Source organism: Chiloscyllium punctatum, chromosome 22 (genome assembly GCF_047496795.1).
Source record: "Chiloscyllium punctatum isolate Juve2018m chromosome 22, sChiPun1.3, whole genome shotgun sequence".
In the NCBI taxonomy this organism is placed as follows: Eukaryota; Metazoa; Chordata; class Chondrichthyes; order Orectolobiformes; family Hemiscylliidae; genus Chiloscyllium; species Chiloscyllium punctatum.
The window spans coordinates 41,876,298-41,896,163 of record NC_092760.1 but is presented as its reverse complement, the minus strand read 5'-3'; the positions used below and the strand labels follow the sequence as shown (position 1 = coordinate 41,896,163).

At 40.5% G+C, this 19,866-nt stretch overlaps 1 protein-coding gene across 1 annotated transcript in view; it reads right to left on the bottom strand.

The window, feature by feature from the left end:
• LOC140493574 (acyl-CoA 6-desaturase-like) overlaps window positions 1-10,611 on the bottom strand; it is a 64,867-nt gene extending 54,256 nt beyond the window's left edge. Inside the window, exon 1 of the mRNA XM_072592153.1 lies at window positions 10,050-10,611. Within this exon, the coding sequence (XP_072448254.1) occupies window positions 10,050-10,256 (207 nt within the window). The 5' untranslated portion in view covers window positions 10,257-10,611. The remainder of the gene's footprint in view (window positions 1-10,049) is intronic.
• Between the last annotated feature and the right edge of the window lie 9,255 nt (window positions 10,612-19,866).

Below are 19,866 nucleotides of genomic sequence, written 5' to 3'. Positions count from 1 at the left end.
AGCAGTTACAAGGGAACACCTCCATCTGAAAATTCCTCTGCAAGCCACTCACCATCCTGACTTGGAAACATATTGCTGTTCCTTTACTGTCGCTGGATCAAAATCCTGAAATGCTATTTCAAACAGCATTGTGGGTTTGCCTGTGGCTCTCGGCAGCTTAGCATAATCTTCAAAGGCAACTAAGGATGGACCAAGTGACACCCATTTCGCCAACAAATTCTTAAAACTTTAGCTGGTGAAAGGTAGCTATATGCAGGTTAATGCATAATTTTAAAGGTTACAAACAGTTTTCTTGCTTCATTCATATTAATTAGAGGTTAGATAAGTTCATTTCTCAACTTGACTTCTGAAATCAATTTGAAGTATTTTGTCTGCCTTTCTGATTTATTAAAGAACAAATTGAACGCTGTGCACAATGGTGAGTCAGTTGGATAAGTATAGTGAGATCAACAGAAAGGAGATTTTTGACATCAATAAGTAAAATTCCGATTCTCCAAGACATTAAAGGCTCATAGCATTTCTGTCTTGTCTTGCCTTTTAGCACAGACACAAAGCTAAACAGTTTTACATGATTGCCAGCAGTGATCAATTCAGGGGATGAACATGTTGTTTACATCACCTCGCTTCAATGTTACATTTGCACCATGTGACAGAAGCTTATATGGCAAACATGCCGTTATGTGCTTCATTCAAGCAGCCATGTCTCAAAGTCTGAGTGTAATAGTTCTCAATCAAGAGAGACATCCTTCAGTTAGGTAACCACAGCACAGTAAGTGAAGGACAGCCTCCAAAATCAGTTCAGCGGTTGGACATAGTCAGTTGGCCATTTGGGAATGTCAGGGTCAGGGGACCCAGATGTCTACAGTCCAGAGAGTGAGCCACAGTCGGTCCTGTAGGTCTGGCTAGCTTTGACAATGGTTCATGCAACTCAGCTATCAGGGGGGTTCAGAGTGTAATGTTGGAGATGAAGTCATGATTCGTACACCTGTGTGGGATTTTGTGTAGAAGTTCAGAACTGATGGTTTGACAGGGTGTGCAAGGAAGAAAGGAACTTGGCGGAAGTGGGGTGGCTTTGATAACCAGGCTAACCAGGTGGCTTTCTAAGCCAATCACAACCTGCATTGTCTTCCACGCTCATGTGATTCTTAATCGTGGAGTGAAAATGGAAAATGGCTGCCACCACATACCGAGTGGGCAGAATGCTTATTTCCATGTGAGTCCACTCTTTTTTCTGTCTGTGAACAATGTGGTAATTGGACTAATCAGGTACATTCACAGTTCAAATTGAAGTCAATAACCCATATGCAAAATGTATGCAGTGTCCAACCATGTGGGATCCAAATCTTACTCATAAGTAATCTTCCCTATGCCACCGGTTAATCACAGTCATCTCTGTGAAGGAGAAGTACTCACTGACAACACTAAAAGCCTGCAGGCCAGAATTCACAAGCACAACTCAAGACCTCAAAGGCTGAATGAGGGAACAGTGCTGATTTCCTCTCATCTTAAACTGTAAGTATTCGCCAACATGCTTTATATAATGTATGCCTTTCTTCTGTGAAAATGGAATGTGGATGGGGTGACAAGATGTCAGAAATCATTCAGCGCCTAATGTATTTACTTGACATGGTTTCTGCTGTATTCATTGGAACAACATCTCTATATCAAAGGTCCATGTAAAGGCATTCCATAGCCCTCCTTTTGGAGTCCTCATGTGCCACTTCATGCAGGTCAAGAATAAACCATTTGTGATGTGAATGTTGATTGTTCACATTACTAAGGAGTTGTTTTGTTTCTGATATTCCCCACACAGGTTCATTGGAACTGTGACCAATGGATCCAGCCTCAGTCAGGGGTCATTGTCACTGTGGTCACAGTGCCACGAAGGCACAGAGAAATGCAGCAGCAAGCCCAGGACCAGCAGCAACCTTCAATAGCTGCCAAACATCCTCTGCATGAAGACATCAGAGCTGAAGATCCCCTAATAGTGCACAGGGAATACCCGAGTCACAGAGTCGATCATCCTCAATGCTATTTCCTCCAGGTGAGCAAAGTGCAGCACACCACAGACTGTGGATGTCACAGGATGTCACCACAGAGCTCAGCCATCTGCTGCAGCAGGACCTGGAACTTGCAGGGTGAATGGCCATCCTATCCCAGTGGCCATCAAGACAGCTGGACTAATGCAATGGTTGCTTCTAAACACCAACTGGACACCTGTGTGGTATCTCTCAATCCCTAATTCACAAATGTATCAAGGCTGTAAAAATTGCAGTTAGTGCCATTTTACACCACTTCATCTAATTTCCCGCAGTGAGGTCAGCGCTGCAGTCTGGGCAATGGGTTTTGCCAACATAGCTGACAGTGGTATGGTAGCTTTATGGTAGTGCTCACAATGAGTCGCAGGATACACTGAGCTAATGGAAGTGCTGGAGTGCAAGAGAGGTACTAGCAGCCAATGAAAACATTTGTAAAAACAATTAAGAGTCACTAAAAATGGATAACACATTCTTGATATAATCAACTTTTCCAGGAACAATATAGAATTTTTTGAGCAACGGAGACTTTACATGTGCTGTTAACATCCACAAGAAACAATAAATAAGTCACATTTGCTCTTTATGTCCTTCATCACGTCTCCTTGGCTACACTGCTACTTCAATTAAAGACAAATTTCTTCCTACTTTTTCTCTCCATGTTCAGTTATACGATAACCATTTGAGTTAAACATAATAGGTAATATTTATCTCTCATTCTGCTGCTTAATGTGAGTCATGTATCTATAGCTCTTGTAATTTATCATCGCAACTGGCTTAATGATGATTAAAATAAGTCAAGTTTTGATTTTAATAAAGAACTGATGTGTTAATATTGTAAAGCTCAAATTCCATTATTCCATGCATGTTCATATAAAACTGGATTAGTAACAGACAGTAATCATTTGCATATGTATGTTTAATTATGTCGTTAATTTTTTTCTCACTTTTTTTTTAAGAGGGTGGTCCTGTGGCAAAATGTTCCTGGAAAGCAGGATGTAGGAGCTGTCTGTGCCAATTTCCAGAAATACGGAATGAGTTGTTAATATTGATTGAGTAATCCTAGGGCCATGGATAGAGCTTTGGCACTGACTGAGTATGAGAACATTGAGAAAGGAGATTCTTGGCATGTGAGCTGGGGTGATGCTGACAAAAGCATGGGTGTTAGGGCTTTCGAAGAATGAGTTTGGGGGGGGGGGGGGGGGCGGGGGAGTGTTCAGTGTAGGACTGTGATGGACAGGAGAAAGAAACAGGTAAGAGAATGAAAGATTTGTTGGATTATAGAGAAAAGAAAGAGACAGGGCAACACAAAGAATTAGAAATTTTGAATAAAGAAGCATAACAGAGATTTCTAAGCAGTAAGTTTTTTTTCCCTGGAAAAGATACAACATTTTAAATGGAGGCTCTGGTCATGAATAGAAAGAATGCTCAGAGCCATTAAGTGGCCAAATTATGCCAATACAACATGACAGGTTTACATGCAACTTTTTCTATCATTAATATGCACATTAAAAAAAAAGGTACAATGAAAACATAACACCATTGTGTTAAAGTGAAGTACAATCCTAGAGGCAGGCTGACAGAGTTAGATATTTATAAAAAGGGTAGACCATGGGCCTTTTGAGATATTATTTCACTCGTCAGATTGTATTGGCCCAGGTCATGCATTTAATCCATGCCATTCTTCCTTTCACAGAGAACAGTTCAGTTCTGAAATTTGTTGTTGGCTCATGCAGTAGGTGAGCCTTTAAGAGGTTCTTGCTTGAGCAGACCTCACATAGAAGGGAAGTGATCGAACAATTAATCTACAAGTGGTCAATGTGGTCGCCTGGATGATTTTGATTTCTTGATGTTGGAGATGCGGGGAGTGGATCAGACATATATATTTTTCTCCACTATTCGTTCTCTCTTATATTCTCTCCAGGACATTCTGTGGCTGCTGGGGATGAGGAGAAGGTAGCAAGTATCTGGTCATGATTATTCATGCATCATTACTGTGAGTAAGACTTGATGGGCTGCTGGTTCTCTCTTTCTCACATTTATTTGTGTAGAATATAATATATCGATTAGTCTAGTAATTTGTCTAAAGTTTCCCCCCTTTATAGTTATTTATCTTTGAAGTTTGATGTAATTTCAGACAAATTCACAAATATTTTAATAAACTCACACATTATTTAGTGCTTAGATGATGGCAAACAATGAAACCCATTCGCAAAAACACTACGGAACTTAATGATAATACAGTATAAACAAAGAGATGATGAGGATGGACTGTATTACTTTAGTGAAAGCTTCCTTACAGAATAGGATCCATGCATTGCTGACTATGAATGTTTAAAGCATGTAAGATATTCATTAACACAGCTAACATTTATCACACATGAATGCATTATAATATTGATTTCTCAACATATGAATGAATTTTTTTATCTGATTGGATTTCTAGTTTATCAACTAATCCTTTGCTGATACAGTGTGATTTTATCATTGTACAAGCATGTGCAGTTAAACCAGATTTTAAAGCCACATTCACTAAAACCTGCCTAAGTCAACATTTTAAGTCCACATTATAAATTGATATATTAGGTTTTAGACATATCATCAATTATTATGTCCCAAAATATGGATATCAAAATGTTGACTGATGAAATTCTGTTTAGTGGCTTGAGGAAAGGTAAAAAGAGAATATGGAACATTTCAATGTCTAATATGCAACATCTGCTTCACGGTTTGTTCATGACAGTCCAGATATCACACTCTAACAGAAACAATAGAAACAAAAAGCCAGTAACTAGATGCCAGGTCCTTCTGACTTAAGAGAGTGAAACTGAACCCTTTTCCAATTTAAGCATCTTTCTTTATCAAGCAACTATGATCCAATTGGTCTGAACAGCTGTTTACTTCATGATACATTGTGGTCTAAGAGATACAGACTGACCAGAAATCATAATGCATTATGTAACATGCTTATCCTTAAATGAAACAGCGTGTCCTTTAACTTAACATGCAAAACATCACAGGAGGTTTATTTTACTTAATTATGATGCCAACATTCTCCCCTTCCCAATCATCCCTTAAAAATTGTAATTTGCAGTGCAGGATTTTTTAAAATCAATTAATATTTGGTGGTACAGAACTTGAGTATTGTTAAAACAAACAAAAATGCAATTTGTTGAAGCTTCTTAACTTGCATTCATCAGGTCAATGCATGTTTTTCTTGTAAATTGTTCTGATTAATGCAAGGCAAAAAGCTTTGACAAAATGTTCTTTCCTTCAGCATTGTTTAAACCAGGTCATAGCAGACCGAACCATTAGCAATAAACAATGTAAGTTTGTCTATCTTGATTAGCAATTATGAAATTAGGTGAGTCTGGGTGATTAATTAGAGCTGTTGATTTAAAGTACAAACAATGTGACTATGTGAAGACTACATTTGTCTGAACAGAAAATATCTAATCCTCTAGAGTCTCCTTCACCTCCTTCCTCTGCTCAAGTTCTGTTACTGTGGCTCTGCTACCAGAGCATAAACTCTGCTCACTTAGAACTCATTTGTGTGCCCAAAGGATTCAGTGTGTGCAAACCTTATATCAATATGCCATGTAGCATGTGGTAATGCTCAATGCACAAAATAACTGGTTACCTTTCTCAAATCAATCTCTTAATTATAGGTTTAATTCCTGTTTTCCTCCTTGGCCAACAATACCATTGCTCAAAGTGAAAGCGCCTCTCCAAGAATGCTCAGCTGATAAAAGCTTCCTGTAGTTGATTTATACAGACCAGGAAAGCGTCCAGGTTCACTTTCTTGCCTTTCCCTGAACTACCAACTCAACTGGATACACTATGAAGAGAGAAAAGAAAAATCAACTAAGAGTCTCTCTCAATCACTACAGGAAGACAGGAAGTGAAGTAGGCTATTCAGGCTTTCAAGTCTATTCAATTGGTCAATCAGATTACTGCTGATCTCTCACATGCCTTTATTTCATCATTTTAAAAGAACTATCAATCTCAGTATTAAAAATTTCAATTCACCAGTATCCAAGACCTTTTGGAAGACTGAGTTCCATGATGTCATGTGTGAAAAACAGTTCCCAATTTCATCTGTTCGGCCTAACTTGAATTTTAAGATTATACACTCTTGCTCTGGATGCCTCACCAGATAGATACTTAACATTTTAAACACGTTGATTAAATCAACCTTTACCTTTCTAAATGGAAAGGAATGCAAGTCAATTATATGAAACTTGCTCCATAATTTATCCACCTTATATAATACTGGTGACTCTTCACTGTACTCCTTCTAAAGTCAAATTTATTTTTCTTGAAGTTCTGTACCCAAAACTGAATTCAGTACTCCAGATGGGACATGGCCAAAATATTACTGAAATATTATTTTTCTGCTTTGATTTCTAATCCAGCAAACTATCTCCCGAGGAAAGATGACTCAACCTGAAACATAACTCTAATTTCTCTCTACAGATGCTGCCGGACAAGCTGAGCTTTTCCAGCAACTTCTGTTTTTGTTTCTGATTTCCAGCATCCACAGTGCTTTTGGTTTTTAAAAACTATTGTCTCTACACTGCCACACTGCAAACTGAGTGTGTTCAGCTATGTGCACAGATTGAGGAAGCTGACTTGTCCTCCATATAGCTGGGAGGGTTAGATATGTTAAAATTACAAGCAGAAGTTTTGGTACAGCAAAAAGGGGTGAAAATCATCTAGCAAGTGGACCAGCAACCAAAAACTACAAATTGAAAATAATTGGCAAAAAGAACTAGAGGTATATGAGGAGAAATCTCTGAAGAGAAGATTGCTAAGATATGCAACATATTACCTTAAATTGTGGTGGAATCAGACTCCTTAGTTACTAGTCAAAATGTATTTTGACATCTATTTGTAGCAGACTAGTTTACAGCATTGTGAAGAAAAGGTTTGGAAGTAGGACAAACTGAACTGGTCCTTCAAAGTCAGAAAAGGCACAACAGGCCAAATGGCCTTCTTCAGTAAGATTTTATGGTTCTGTGAGTTGAATCATCTCTTTTACTGCTTCCATTGCAATGAGCTATCTCAACACAGGGCAGATTTTCTTAACAGGATTCGGAACCCTCCAACCACAAGGGAACCTCATCTTCCGCCTAGGAACCCTCCAACCACAAGGGATGAATTCAGATTTCTCCAGTTTCCTCATTTCCCCTCCCCCCACCTTGTCTCAGTCCCAACCCTCGAACTCAGCACCACCTTCCTAACCTGCAATCTTCTTCCTGACCTCTCCGCCCCCACCCCGACCTATCACCCTCACCTTATCACCCTCACCTTATCACCTTCACCTTAACCTCCTTCCACCTATCACATTTCTAATGCCCCTCCCCCAAGTCCCTCCTCCCTACCTTTTATCTTAGCCTGCTGGACACACTTTCCTCATTCCTGAAGAAGGGCTCATGCCCGAAACGTCGATTCTCCTGCTCCTTGGATGCTGCCTGACCTGCTACGCTTTTCCAGCAGCACATTTTCAGCTCAGATTTTCTTAACAGCCATGCTGAGTTTACCATTTACCAAATCTATTGAGAAAAGCTTAGAAATAAAAACCATTCATTAAGACTAGAGAGATAGTCACAATATAATTTAGTCAAGTTACCACTGCAATGTTGATGGTGAGGGTCCCATTGCTGGTCCACTTGTGGCAAATCAAGGAAAGTCAAATGGATTTAACTCAACTACTAGAAAAGCAACATCCAGTATGTGTACTTTACTTACTGAATTGTTGCTAATATTATATCCTATTTTCCCTCAAGTGGGTTGTTTCATGCTCTTGTACAGTTCCACAGATGATTCCCACCAGAACCTCAGCCAAGTCTCTATTCTTCCCATATGATCCCAGTTAGAATGCAATTCAACCTCAGGAGAGTACTGAAGCAAACACAATCCTGGTCTCACCCAATCATAGATTTTTCAAATCAACCTAATCAGAGATGTTATTGCAATTGGTGGGACTTGAACCCAGGCTATCTGACTCAGAGGTAGGGGCAGTAGTACTGCACCACAAGATTCGATCCACTGCATGCATACACACTTTCTAAAACATGTCGCTGAATATTGGTCAGGTGTATCAGGAAACCCTTGTTAGTTTATGCTCTTCCTTAGTTTAGTGCACTGAGATCAATTGCGGAGATGAAATTATTCAGTACACACTAAGGTTAGAACTGGAATCTCTCAGTTCTTTGAAATTGTGCATCATATTAAACTATTTGGATTAGTTTTAGTTGATACTTGAACTCTCTCAACCCTTAAGTGCATTGCATCATAGGATTATTCAACCAAATATTGTTAGTTACTAGATGCAATATTGCACCAAAATTTTGAGCTCTAAATTAACATCAAAGAATTCTAAATTCTGATAAATGTCCAGTTCCAGACTAGAGAGTCCATTCTTCATTTTATTCATTAACAGAATGTGAGCACTGCTAATAATGGCATGCTTTGCAAATGCTATGCACAGTGGTAGAGAAAGTGGACATTTAAAATAGCCGCTAGGGATCTTATCAACTGAGCTCCTGGTGTTGAGCCTTGGGGTGCTGTTAAATTTTCACTCATTCAAGCAAATTAATCATCCATATTCCTCACTTGGGCCCTGTGAATGGTGAAATGTCTTTGGGAGTCAGGAGGTGAGTTACTCACTGCACAAGTTCAAGTCTCTAATTTTCTCTTGTAGCCAGATTGCTTATAGGGTTGGTCCAGTTTATTCACTGGTCAATAATAGCCCTTAGGATGTTGATGATGGAGTATCTAGCAATTGCATGTACCATTGTATATCAATGCAAGGTGATGAGACTTTCCTTGTAGGAGATGATGATTGTCTGGCACTCGGCTGAAACTGAACGTTATCAAGGTCTTGCTGCAGGCATGCGCAGACTACCTTAGTTGACGTTGGCTACAATGTACTGTTCCCCACAACCAAACAGCTCACTGACACACATAGTCCCTCAGTTATGTGAAGATGGCCACCTGATAAGCACCACTGTAACCTGCAAAAGGTTAGTTCTTTCAAGAGAGGAGAGACAATAATTATGGAAATTGGTAGGAGTTGGAAAGTGTGTCTTGGTTATTTGCAATTGGTTCTGAATGAATATTGATTATTAATACAGTAACCCTTGGAAGATTTAATTATGCAAACATATTTTAGCATTAAAACACAAATTTGAATTGAAGACCAAATCATTTGTATTGTCCTCATCAACAGCAATACATTTACTATGGCCAAATTAGTCAGGTTTTGTTTTTATTGAGGTTCTAGGATCTTTTGGAGATTGGATTCGATTGTATGTATTAATGATGTTGCTGCTTAATGATGATTGAGAAAATCATTTTTTAAAATTGTATAACTGGATTCACCGTGAAGTATCGGTATTTTGGAAATTGTAATCCATTAGTTCAAGCACTCTTTCTGAAAACTCTGATCAGTGACCCATCTAATTGTGCTTAGTCTTCGTTTTCTAAAGAAAAACTCGACGATCTCTGGCTCAGTCTGAATTATACTTATCCAGTCTTCACCAGTATCCTTTTTTTTATTATTTAGCAATTTTATAATTCTAATCTAGATCTCGCCAAGAGTGTAACTATGGGCAATTCCTGGGGCTGGAAGGATTGCATTTCCATCAAGAGTGATGGCCCATATTCATCTGACCGCGAGTAACTCCCGATCCCTGAACTCGAGTAACCTCGGTCTTCTGCCAAGAAATCAGGGGTTGCTTCCGCACCTTAAAGATCAAGATTTTCCACCCAAAAAAAAACTCGCGCAAGACCATTTGCGCCGGGGAAGATAAGGTTCTTGGAGATGCCTGTGAGTGGTGAATAGCAATAGCGAGGAGTATTCCAAAGCTCACATCGATAGATAACAGATCACAAAGAACAGCAACAGCGCACGGGAAATGCATCCGTACATGAGTGCATTCTCTGAGCGAGTGCAAGCGGGCAATCGAGGGGCTGGATTGAATTGTTGTTTAAAGGTGATTTCCTTACCGTGGCGTCCTCTCCGGCAAAATGACTGATAATCCGTTTCCCTCCGGGGTGCTTTAGGGCCCAGTTAGTCACGTTATACACTTTCCTATCAATCACAAGCCACTTGTCCGTCTTGCTATTGTGCTTCTGAATCTCTTCCCAAGTGTAATGCGTTAACATTTTCTCACAGCCCCCTTCTTCCTCCCCCTTCTCTCCTCCTTTCCCCATCTCTCCTTCCTTCACGTTCTTCTCTCCCTCTACCTGCCCTCTTGGCTTTAGCAGTTCATCTTATATTTCCAGCCCGCCCAGCAAGATCCTACAAGAATTAACCATTAATACGATGCTGTATCCTAGGAGATCAGCAGAGAGTTTTTGCACCAATCAAGTGGCTCTGCCGCCGCCCTCGACGGCAAACATTGGTTCAATCCGGATCTTTCGAACGGTATGGGGGCTGATCCTTTCATAAAAGCGTTCATAACAACCTCAGTCCGATGGGGTTGCAGCCAAAACGTCTCGCTGGGAGTTTGATTCCCGAAATGGACACATTGCCAACTTCTGTGAGCCAGTCCCTTCGTGCTCTGTTAGACTCCCGGCACTGAATTCAGAACCTCACTGATAATTCCTCCAGCTAGCTGGCACCCAGCCCCTTTGCGAAGCCGCCGATACCACTTATTCTAATCCATCGTCCTCGCAGCAAACCGGGCTCAGAAACTCCTCCCCGCCTGCACCATCCTCTCTCCTCCTGGATTGTCAACCCTGCTCCCTCGGGGCTCCCGATCATCTCTTGGTCAGCTCAATGCAGCACAAGACACTGAAAAAAAAAAATCAGAGAAGGTTGCTCATTCAAGTTATTTTGAACTTGCTAATGTTTTGATGAGGGAGTGCGATTTTAAACATTAAAAAAAGAAGTTGCTGGAAAAGCCCAGCAGGTCCGGGCAGCATCTGTGCAGAGAAATCAGAGTTATCGTTTCAGAAACGGTGGCACTTCCTCAGAACTGTTTCTCTGCACAAATGCTACCAGACCTGCTGAGCTTTTCCAGCAACTTTCGTTTTCGCTTCTGATTTACAGCATGGGTATTTCTTTCGGCGCTTTTAAATATATTGGCTTCTTTTCTCCTTTCGGTGGCTCACTGGTTCGCTCTGCTCCCTCACGCGCTGGGGACCCTGGTTCGATTCCATCTTCGGGCGATTGTCTGCGTGGAGTTTGCAAATTCTTCCCGTGTTCTGCGTGGGTTCCCTCCCACAATCCAGGGTCTGCAGGCTAGGTGGATTAGTCATGGGAAATGCAGGATTGGGTGGGATTGCTGTTTGCACATTCTCCCCGTGTCTGCGTGGGTTTCCTCCGGGTGCTCCGGTTTCCTCCCACAGTCCAAAGATGTGCAGGTCAGGTGAATTGGCCATGCTAAATTGCCCGTAGTGTTAGGTAAGGGGTAGATGTAGGGGTATGGGTGGGTTGCGCTTCGGCGGGGCGGTGTGGACTTGTTGGGCCGAAGGGCCTGTTTCCACACTGTAAGTAATCTAATCTAAAAAAAAGTGGGTACTGCAGCTCCCGGAGATTAGAGTGGTGCTGGAAAAGCGCAGCAGGTCAGGCAGCATCCGAGGAGCAGGAAAATCGAAGTTTCAGGCAAAAGTCCTTCATCAGGAATTCTTATGAAAGGCTTTTGCCCGAAACGTCAATTTTCCTGATTCTCCGATGCTGCCTGACCTGCTGTGCTTTATCAGCACCACTCTAATTTGGGGATGCTCTTTAGGCAATCGGTGTGGAGTTGATGGGCCAAATGGCCTGCTTCCTCACTGTAGGGATTCTATGATTTGATCAGATTTGAAGAGCAATACTTAGCAGTATGGCTAGTGGCTTGAAATATAGCACCTTACCTCCCTACATTCCACATCTGATGCATTACTTTCAAAAACAATGGTTGTTTTATGAAGATTCACAAGCAACATTCCACAAAAGAAAAACAAAGATTGTTTTATGATGCTCAGCGCAAAGTGTTGGCACTTGTTTCCTCTCCACTTTCAAGTGTACCACTGATACAACATTGTTTAATGTCTCATCCACAAGACTTTACTCTGAAAAGATGCAGCAATATCTCTGTACAGTATTGACAGTGCAGCCTAGAAGATCATCATTCAACTAATGAATAAGCAAATGGAGCAGACATTAGTTCAGTGAAGCAATTCCATTAATTGATTATTAATATACAACGGCTCCGTTTATAATGAGTGGAAAGGAAAATGTTATACCATAAAATGCTAAGACTATAAGGCTATACCTGCACATTATGCACACCCTGGTCCTTCTGAATACAAATATTTCCCACTCTCTTACTTATCAAAAGTTCTTTGTTTTAAAAAAAACCAAAGTGTCACACTTTGCCACTTTGCATTTCCCACACTAACCAACCTGTCTACATTTCTCTACTCTCTCGATGTATTTCCCACACCACACACTTTCCTAATTAACTTTGTATTAGTAAAATCTGGATACACAACCCTCAGTAACCTCACAAGTTATTAAAATAGATTGTAAATATTTGAAGCAGTTGTACTGATCCAGTAGTGCTTGTTGATCGCAACCCACAAAATTGAACATTTCCCTTGTATTCCTACCCTGTTTTCTATTAACTACTCCTCAACCTATTCTAATATATCGGTCCCAGTTTTGAGTCCTAATTTTGCATAATAATGTCTTATGTGGCACCTTATTAAATGCTTTTAGAAAATACAAATCCATAATTGCCCCTATCCATCTTACCAGCTACACTCTCAAAATAAAACTTGTAACAGATCTGTCAAACATAGTTTCCCTAAATAGATGTTCACTCCAATTGATCATATTATTATTTTCTAAGTGTTCCATTATCACATCTCAACATGGATTTTGTTAACTACTTCTGTAAGGTAACTGGTTTGTATGTCCCCATTTGCTTTCTTAAAAACTCGAATTATGTTTACTACATTCCAATCCTTGGAAACTGTTCCAGGAGCACAGACATTGACCATTTGGTTTCTCAAACCTGCCCCACTATTTAAAAAGATTGTCACTGACCAAACTGAGGGCACATTTGTCTTATTTGAGCTACCCACCCTAATCTGTTCTTCTGCCCAGATGCTTTACCCTTACCTGTTGTATTCCTCTTCCCTACTTTATTCATTATCATTGTTTAGCTTTCCCTTTACCTTTAATGTCTAAAGCAGTTTTCCAATGTTACCCTGTCCAATTTCTTTTCTTTTCAAAGTACTATTTAAGAAAGAGATTGCTAATCTGTTAGCCAGGGAAACCAGCCCCAGCCTATTTAACCTTTCCCTGTAGCTCAAATCCTCCAACCCTAGCAACATCCAAATCTTTTCTGAAACCTTTCAAGCTTCACAACATCCTTCCGGTAGGAAGGAGACCAGAATCGCACACAATATTCCAAAAGTGTCCTAACCAATGTCCTGCACAGCCTCAACATGACCTCCCAACTCCTGTACTCAATACTCTGACCAATAAAGGAAAGCATACCAAATGCCTTCTTCACTATCCTATCTACCTGTGACTATACTTCCAAGGAGCTATGAACCTGCACTCCAAGGACTCTTTGTTCAGCAACACTCCCAAGGACCTTACCATTTAGTGTATAAGTCCTGCTAAGATTTGCTTTCCCAAAATGCAGCACCTCGCATTTATCTGGATTAAACTCCATCTACCGCTCCTCAGCCCATTGACCCATCTGATCTAGGTTTTGTTGTAATCTAAGATAACTTTCTTTGCTGTCCACTATGCCTTCAATTTTGGAGTCATCTCCAAACTTACTAACTATACCTTTTCATCTAAGCAATTCATCATTTATTATTTTAAATTTTTATGACCAATTTATTTATCGTGTCCAATCAGACATGGTACCAGCTAACTGGGTGGATGTCATCCCAATGCTAAAACCCCTTCTTTCCCCAGTAACAGTGTCAGGGACCCCTCTTTCTCATAATACTCCTTCACCCATCTCTGTAATCATTTGTCCTTGTATGAATTTGTGTGTGACTAGGGTAATAATCCAGAGATTATAACCCTTCCTAGGAGCAGAAGTAAGTAGGACATTTGGACCTTCAATCTTGCTCTGCCATTCAATATGAAAATAGCTGATCCTATTTTTCAGGGCCACCTTCCTGCTTTTTCTCTAAATTCTTGATGCTTTTCAAAGCTTACAAATGATCAATCTGTTCTCCATTTTAGAGCCTATTTCCCAGCACTTTCCAAAACAGGACCCCTTGCCAACTCTCCCTAAAATACAGACCCCAACAAAAATGGATCAAAAATACTTCTCAAATATCCTTTCCTTCCAGTTCAGGATGTCCCACTTCTGTGAGACTTCCTATTTGCTGAACACAGTCTTTCCCTAATTATTGAAAACGTGTCTATTGCCACATGTTTTGAATCCTTCTTCCCCCTTCAGAGAGCTGCCTGCTCCATAGTGCCAAGGACTGCATGCTGGCTGTCCTACTGACAGTTTTTATCTTCATCCTCCTACTTGTATGAAACCTGTTACATCTCTAAACTCTTCCAGTTCTGACAAAAGGTCATTTATTTGAAACATTAACAATGTTTCTTTCTCCAGGGATCCCACAAGATCTGTTGAGTATTTCTAGTGTTTTCCGTCTTACAGCACGTGGAGTGCTTCACTTTTTTTTGTATCAGTGACAGTGAAATTGTGGTATAGATTGATCAATATTTCAGACAGGTACAGAGGAAACGGGCACAGAAAAGTCAGGGGTGTGGGGGTGGGTGTTCATGAAGATGGAGCAGTGAATCGGTGTGAGGGAGTGAGTGTGAGGAAGGGAGTAAAGGGAGGGTGTGGTGAGAAGGGATTGAGGGTAATTAGGGATGATAATGGAACTGTTTGCAAAGGGATGATAGGGTCACAGTAGGGATTTCTTCAACCTAGATGTAGTGATTTAATTACATTTCTTACAGAGATACTACTCAGGATTTGTTACTTTGTTGCAAGATCCATTCTCAACATTTGATCACAAATTGTGCCATAATCTTTCAGTAGCAGAATCTTCAAACAACTGACCAAAGTTGAGAGTCAGTGTTTGAACAATTGATTCATTCTCTGATTCAATCAAAGTAATAAATCTGTTGCTTGGATTTCACATAGCAGGGACACATAGTGTTAGTTAATCAAGACAAATCCCCCAGCTTGGGAATTTGGCAAAACTGCTAAGGATGAAATATGCTTGTGCAAGAACAGTGCTGCATTCTACAGATTATCAGAGATGAAAACACGGTACAGGTGATAGGGAGTTCTTGTTTTTTGGTAGGCAATTGTATGTATCAATTTATTAAAAGGCACAGTGGCTCAATGGTTAGCACTGCTCCTCACAGCACCAGTGACCTGGGTTCGATTCCAGCTTCAGGCTCTCCCCATGTCTGTGTGAATTTTCTCCAGGTGCTCTGGTTTCCTCCCACAATCCAAAAGTTTGCAGGTAAGATGAATTGGCAATGCTAAATTGCCCATCATGCCCAGAGATGTGTAGGTTGGATGCATTAATCAACAGAAATGTAAAGTAATAGGGGAGGGAATGGATCTGGGTGGGATACTCTTCAGAGGGTCAGTGTGGACTTGTTGGGCCAAATGGCCTATTTCCACACTGTAGGGATTCTATGACACTGTCCTCAGTCAAGGATCATTGTCTAGTGCAAGTCTCTAGAAGGGAAGTTGCAGTCAGCCATATCTGTCACAATGGTAATAATAAGAAAGAGTATAGCTGGAGCAAGTCAGCACATAAATAGTACAGTGGATCAATCCTCCACAGAAGAAGAAAACCATGGTTCACATGGCTGAGATAATCACTGTGTTCTGATTAGTAGATTGTCTAATAGAGGAATTTTCCAATGCTGCTTATCATCCATGCTATTGCTTTGCTGGTCACTGGAAGTCAGAAATAAATGCTGAAATATTTATGTAGTGTGTCTGATACAATAAGTCTGACCCAAAGAGTAAAAAGTGAGGAAAGTCCAACAAAAACCATAGGAGTAGTTTGTAAGGCTGAAACGCTGCAAGGGAGCAGAGAATTGTTCAGGGAACTATATTAAGCAAGCTATTGGGTGATGATAGTATGCACTGTTTGGTGACATCACAACATAAAAATTGAGACATGATGAGATTATGGTTGCACGCTTTCAGTGTAGTGAGGTTCTTTCATATGCATGGCTGGCTTTAGAATAGAGAATTTGGCAATAACTCAGTTCAGCACATTACGACAAATTTTCATGGGAAGGGTGAACTAGGCACTCACAGAGAAAGGGCATAGGGATCATGATGCTTGATTAATTTATGTCTGTTCCCTTGTCATTGCAATCAGTGTTAAAAAAAATGTGCTGCCCGTAGCTTTCTACAATTGTAGCCAACAGTAAACAATGCTCTCCATTGGTTACAGAAATCTGCACAGGGCCTGATATAATGAGTTGCTACACTACTTATAGTGAGCCTACATCTCCTAAAGGAAATTATAGCTTCAAGCATTGGTGCAAGTTATTGAGAAACTGAATCTGTGCTGTTATACTTTGAGGAACTTGTGAGACAACATGCACTGCATTGGTGGAAGAGGTGGAGGGAAGGAGGGACATCTTGCATCTGCAGGAGACAGAAGGCACTCCAGGTAGATGTTCAAGAGACATTTGGACAACAAGGTGCAGAGACCAATGGCACAACTATTACATCAAAGACAAGACTGCAGTGCAGAAAAGAAATTAAGGATCCAACACAAGTTGTAAAGATAAGTGAGTTCATGTTCAAATGGCATATTCTATTTCGGGGCCATTAGCCCGATCCCGCTGTTTAATTAACCACACACTCTTCACTTCTCTACCAATAATCTCTATCAATCAGGACTCAATCCTCAAAGTTTTATGAATTACCTGAGTCTCACTGAGTCCTTTGCAAACACCACAACTACAGCTCTCAGCCTTGTCCCATATACAACATAACACTTTCTTTTGGTACCTCCTCTTACCATGTTTGTTATTTATATTCTTATTAGATATATTTGGTTTACTTCTTGTGTTGGTTGATTAGTCTTTTTTCTACTTTCTCTTTGCCCTTCCTATTTCCCATTTCACTTCCTCTTTGAACATTTTTAAGTTTAATGTGATTCTCACTTGTTTTATCTCTGTGACATCTGTATTACAGCCCAGTTTTATACTTTATTGTATTCTCTAGCCTGGACTTATATCTTTGACCATAAGAAGCAGGAACAGGACTACAGTGTTCGGATCCTTGGGCTTGCTCTGCTATTCAATAGGATTGTGGCTGATGTGACAGTCCTCACATTCACTTTCCTGCTTTTTCTCATAGCCCTTGATTCCTCAACTGAACAAGAATCTCTGTATCTGATCCTTAAATATATACAAAGATTTATTCCATAGATCTCAATGACAAGGAGCTCCAAAGGCTCATAGCCCTCAGAGAATAAATTCTTCTTGTCTCAGCCTTAAATTGGTGCCCCTTTATTCTGAGACGATGTCATCTGGATCTAGACTCTTCTATAAGGGGAAGCTTCCTTTCAGCATTAACCATGTCAAGCCCCTTAAGAGTGTTTCAATGAGATTACTTCTCATTCTTCTGAACTCCAGTGAGTGCAGTCTCGAATCTGTTTAACCTTTACTCACAAGACAGTCCCTGCATACCAGAGGTCATCCTAGTGACTCTTCTCTCAACTGCCTCCAATGAAATAATACTTAAATAAGGGACCAAAATTGCTTACAGTTCTCCAGCTGTGGTCTCAACAGCACCTTCTGCAACTGCAATAACTACACTTATATTCCAACTCCATTGAAATAATGAAAAACATTCCATTTATTTTTTGGACAACTGAGCAATTCCCCAGCACTGAAATCACCATGACTTTTCCAAAAATCTTTTCAAACACTAACCAGCCAACATTCCATTAGTTTTCCTGATTACCTGTTGCACCTGTTTGTTATCTTTCTGTTTCATGGACAAATACCACCTCCACCCCCCACAACACTCCTCCCACCCCTCTGTGTTTCAGCTTTCTGCAGTTTTTCACCATTTAAGTAATACTGTCCTTTTGTTCTTCCATCAAAAATGAATAACTTCACATTTTTCCACATTATATCTATTTGCCACCTTTTTTGCCCAACACCTAACCTTTCTGTAAACTGTTTTTATCTCCTCTCAACTTGCCTTTCCACTTAATTTTGTGTCATTTGCAAATTTGGCCACAGTGCATTCACTTCATTTCTTCAAGTCAACTGTAAACAGTTGCCATTTGAGCACTAATCCCTGTGAAACACCACTGGTTACAACTTGCCAACCTGAAAAAGAGCCCCTTATTCTCACACACTGTTTTCTGCCCATCAGCCAACTCAATCCATGCAAAAATACCACCCCAACACAATTGGTTCTTATATTATGACTTAACCTTTTATGAGGTACCTTAATTTAACCTTCTGGAAGTCCAGATACAACAATGACTGTCCCATAGTCAGATCAGAAAAGCCTAAGTCTGAATCTTTGAATGTGTAGAGGCATTTTGGAGATTTATTTCAATCCCAATAATATCATCAAAGGCTTGTCATCCTTCACTATTTGAAATTTCAGTCTCTCTGAATCATTAATTCCCCATATAATCACTGATGCTTCCTTCTCTATGCTGGTGTACCTCTGTTTGGTCTATTGAAATTAGATAGACCAGTTTTCATGTTCTGTCAGTGCACACTTAAAAAGGGATGCTCCTGGTTTTGTGGATAATTTCTTTGTGGGGACAATAGTGTATAAGCTTGGATCGTCATGTGCTAAGGCATCAATACAAATTCTTTTTGATCTTTTCAAAATAATATTGTATAACTTCTAATTCAAATGCTATATGTTCCTTCTGATGCTTTTTATATACCTTCATCCTCCTTTTTAGTATGACATCCTACTGTCTATATCTCTGCTAACTTAATTTATATCCCCTTCTTCAGCACTAGGAAACATTTTCTATAGGCCACTGACCCTAGATCTCAAGGTGCACCTGTCCAGATTATCCAGGTATTTCTGAGGCAGGACGGTGGCTGAATGATTAGCACTGCTCCCTCACAGTGCAAGGGCCCTGGGTTTGATTTTAGCCTCGGGTAACTGTCTGTATGGAGTTTGCACATTCTCCTTGTGTCTGCATGGGTTTCCTCTGGGTGCTCCAGTTTTGTCCCACAGCCCAAAGCAGGTCATGTTGCGGCTGTACAGGACATTGGTTAGGCCACTGTTGGAATATTGCATGCAATTCTGGTCTCTTTCCTATCGGAAAGATGTTGTGATACTTGAAAGGCTTCAAAAAAGATTTACAAGGATGTTGCCAGGGTTGGAGGATTTGAGCTATAGGGAGAGGTTGAATAGGCTAGGGCTGTTTTCCATGGAGCATCAGAGGCTGAGGGGTGACCTTCTAGAGGTTTATAAAATCATGAGGGACTTGGGTAGGATAAGTAGACAAAGTCTTTTCCATGGGGTGGGGGAGTCTAGAACTAGACCCTAGTACCAAGGAGGCACTGTCACCTGTGGTTGTACAGATCTGCCTGCACCTCTGACTATTGAGTACTGATGTGTTCTTGATTTTTGTTCTTACTGCTCCTTTATAGCTGTACAACTATGATGTTGTGGACTTGACTCTGGCTATCTCCCTAACCAGTATTCAGAATGAGATACTGATTGGAGCATGAGACTCACTCAGGGTATTGCTGGACAACCTGCATGGTCCTTCTTCTTTGTCTGGAAGTCATCCTTTCCCCCTTCGCCTACACATTCTTAGCTAGGAGGTAATCAGTGCCTGAATCATGTTATCCAAGTAGGGGTTT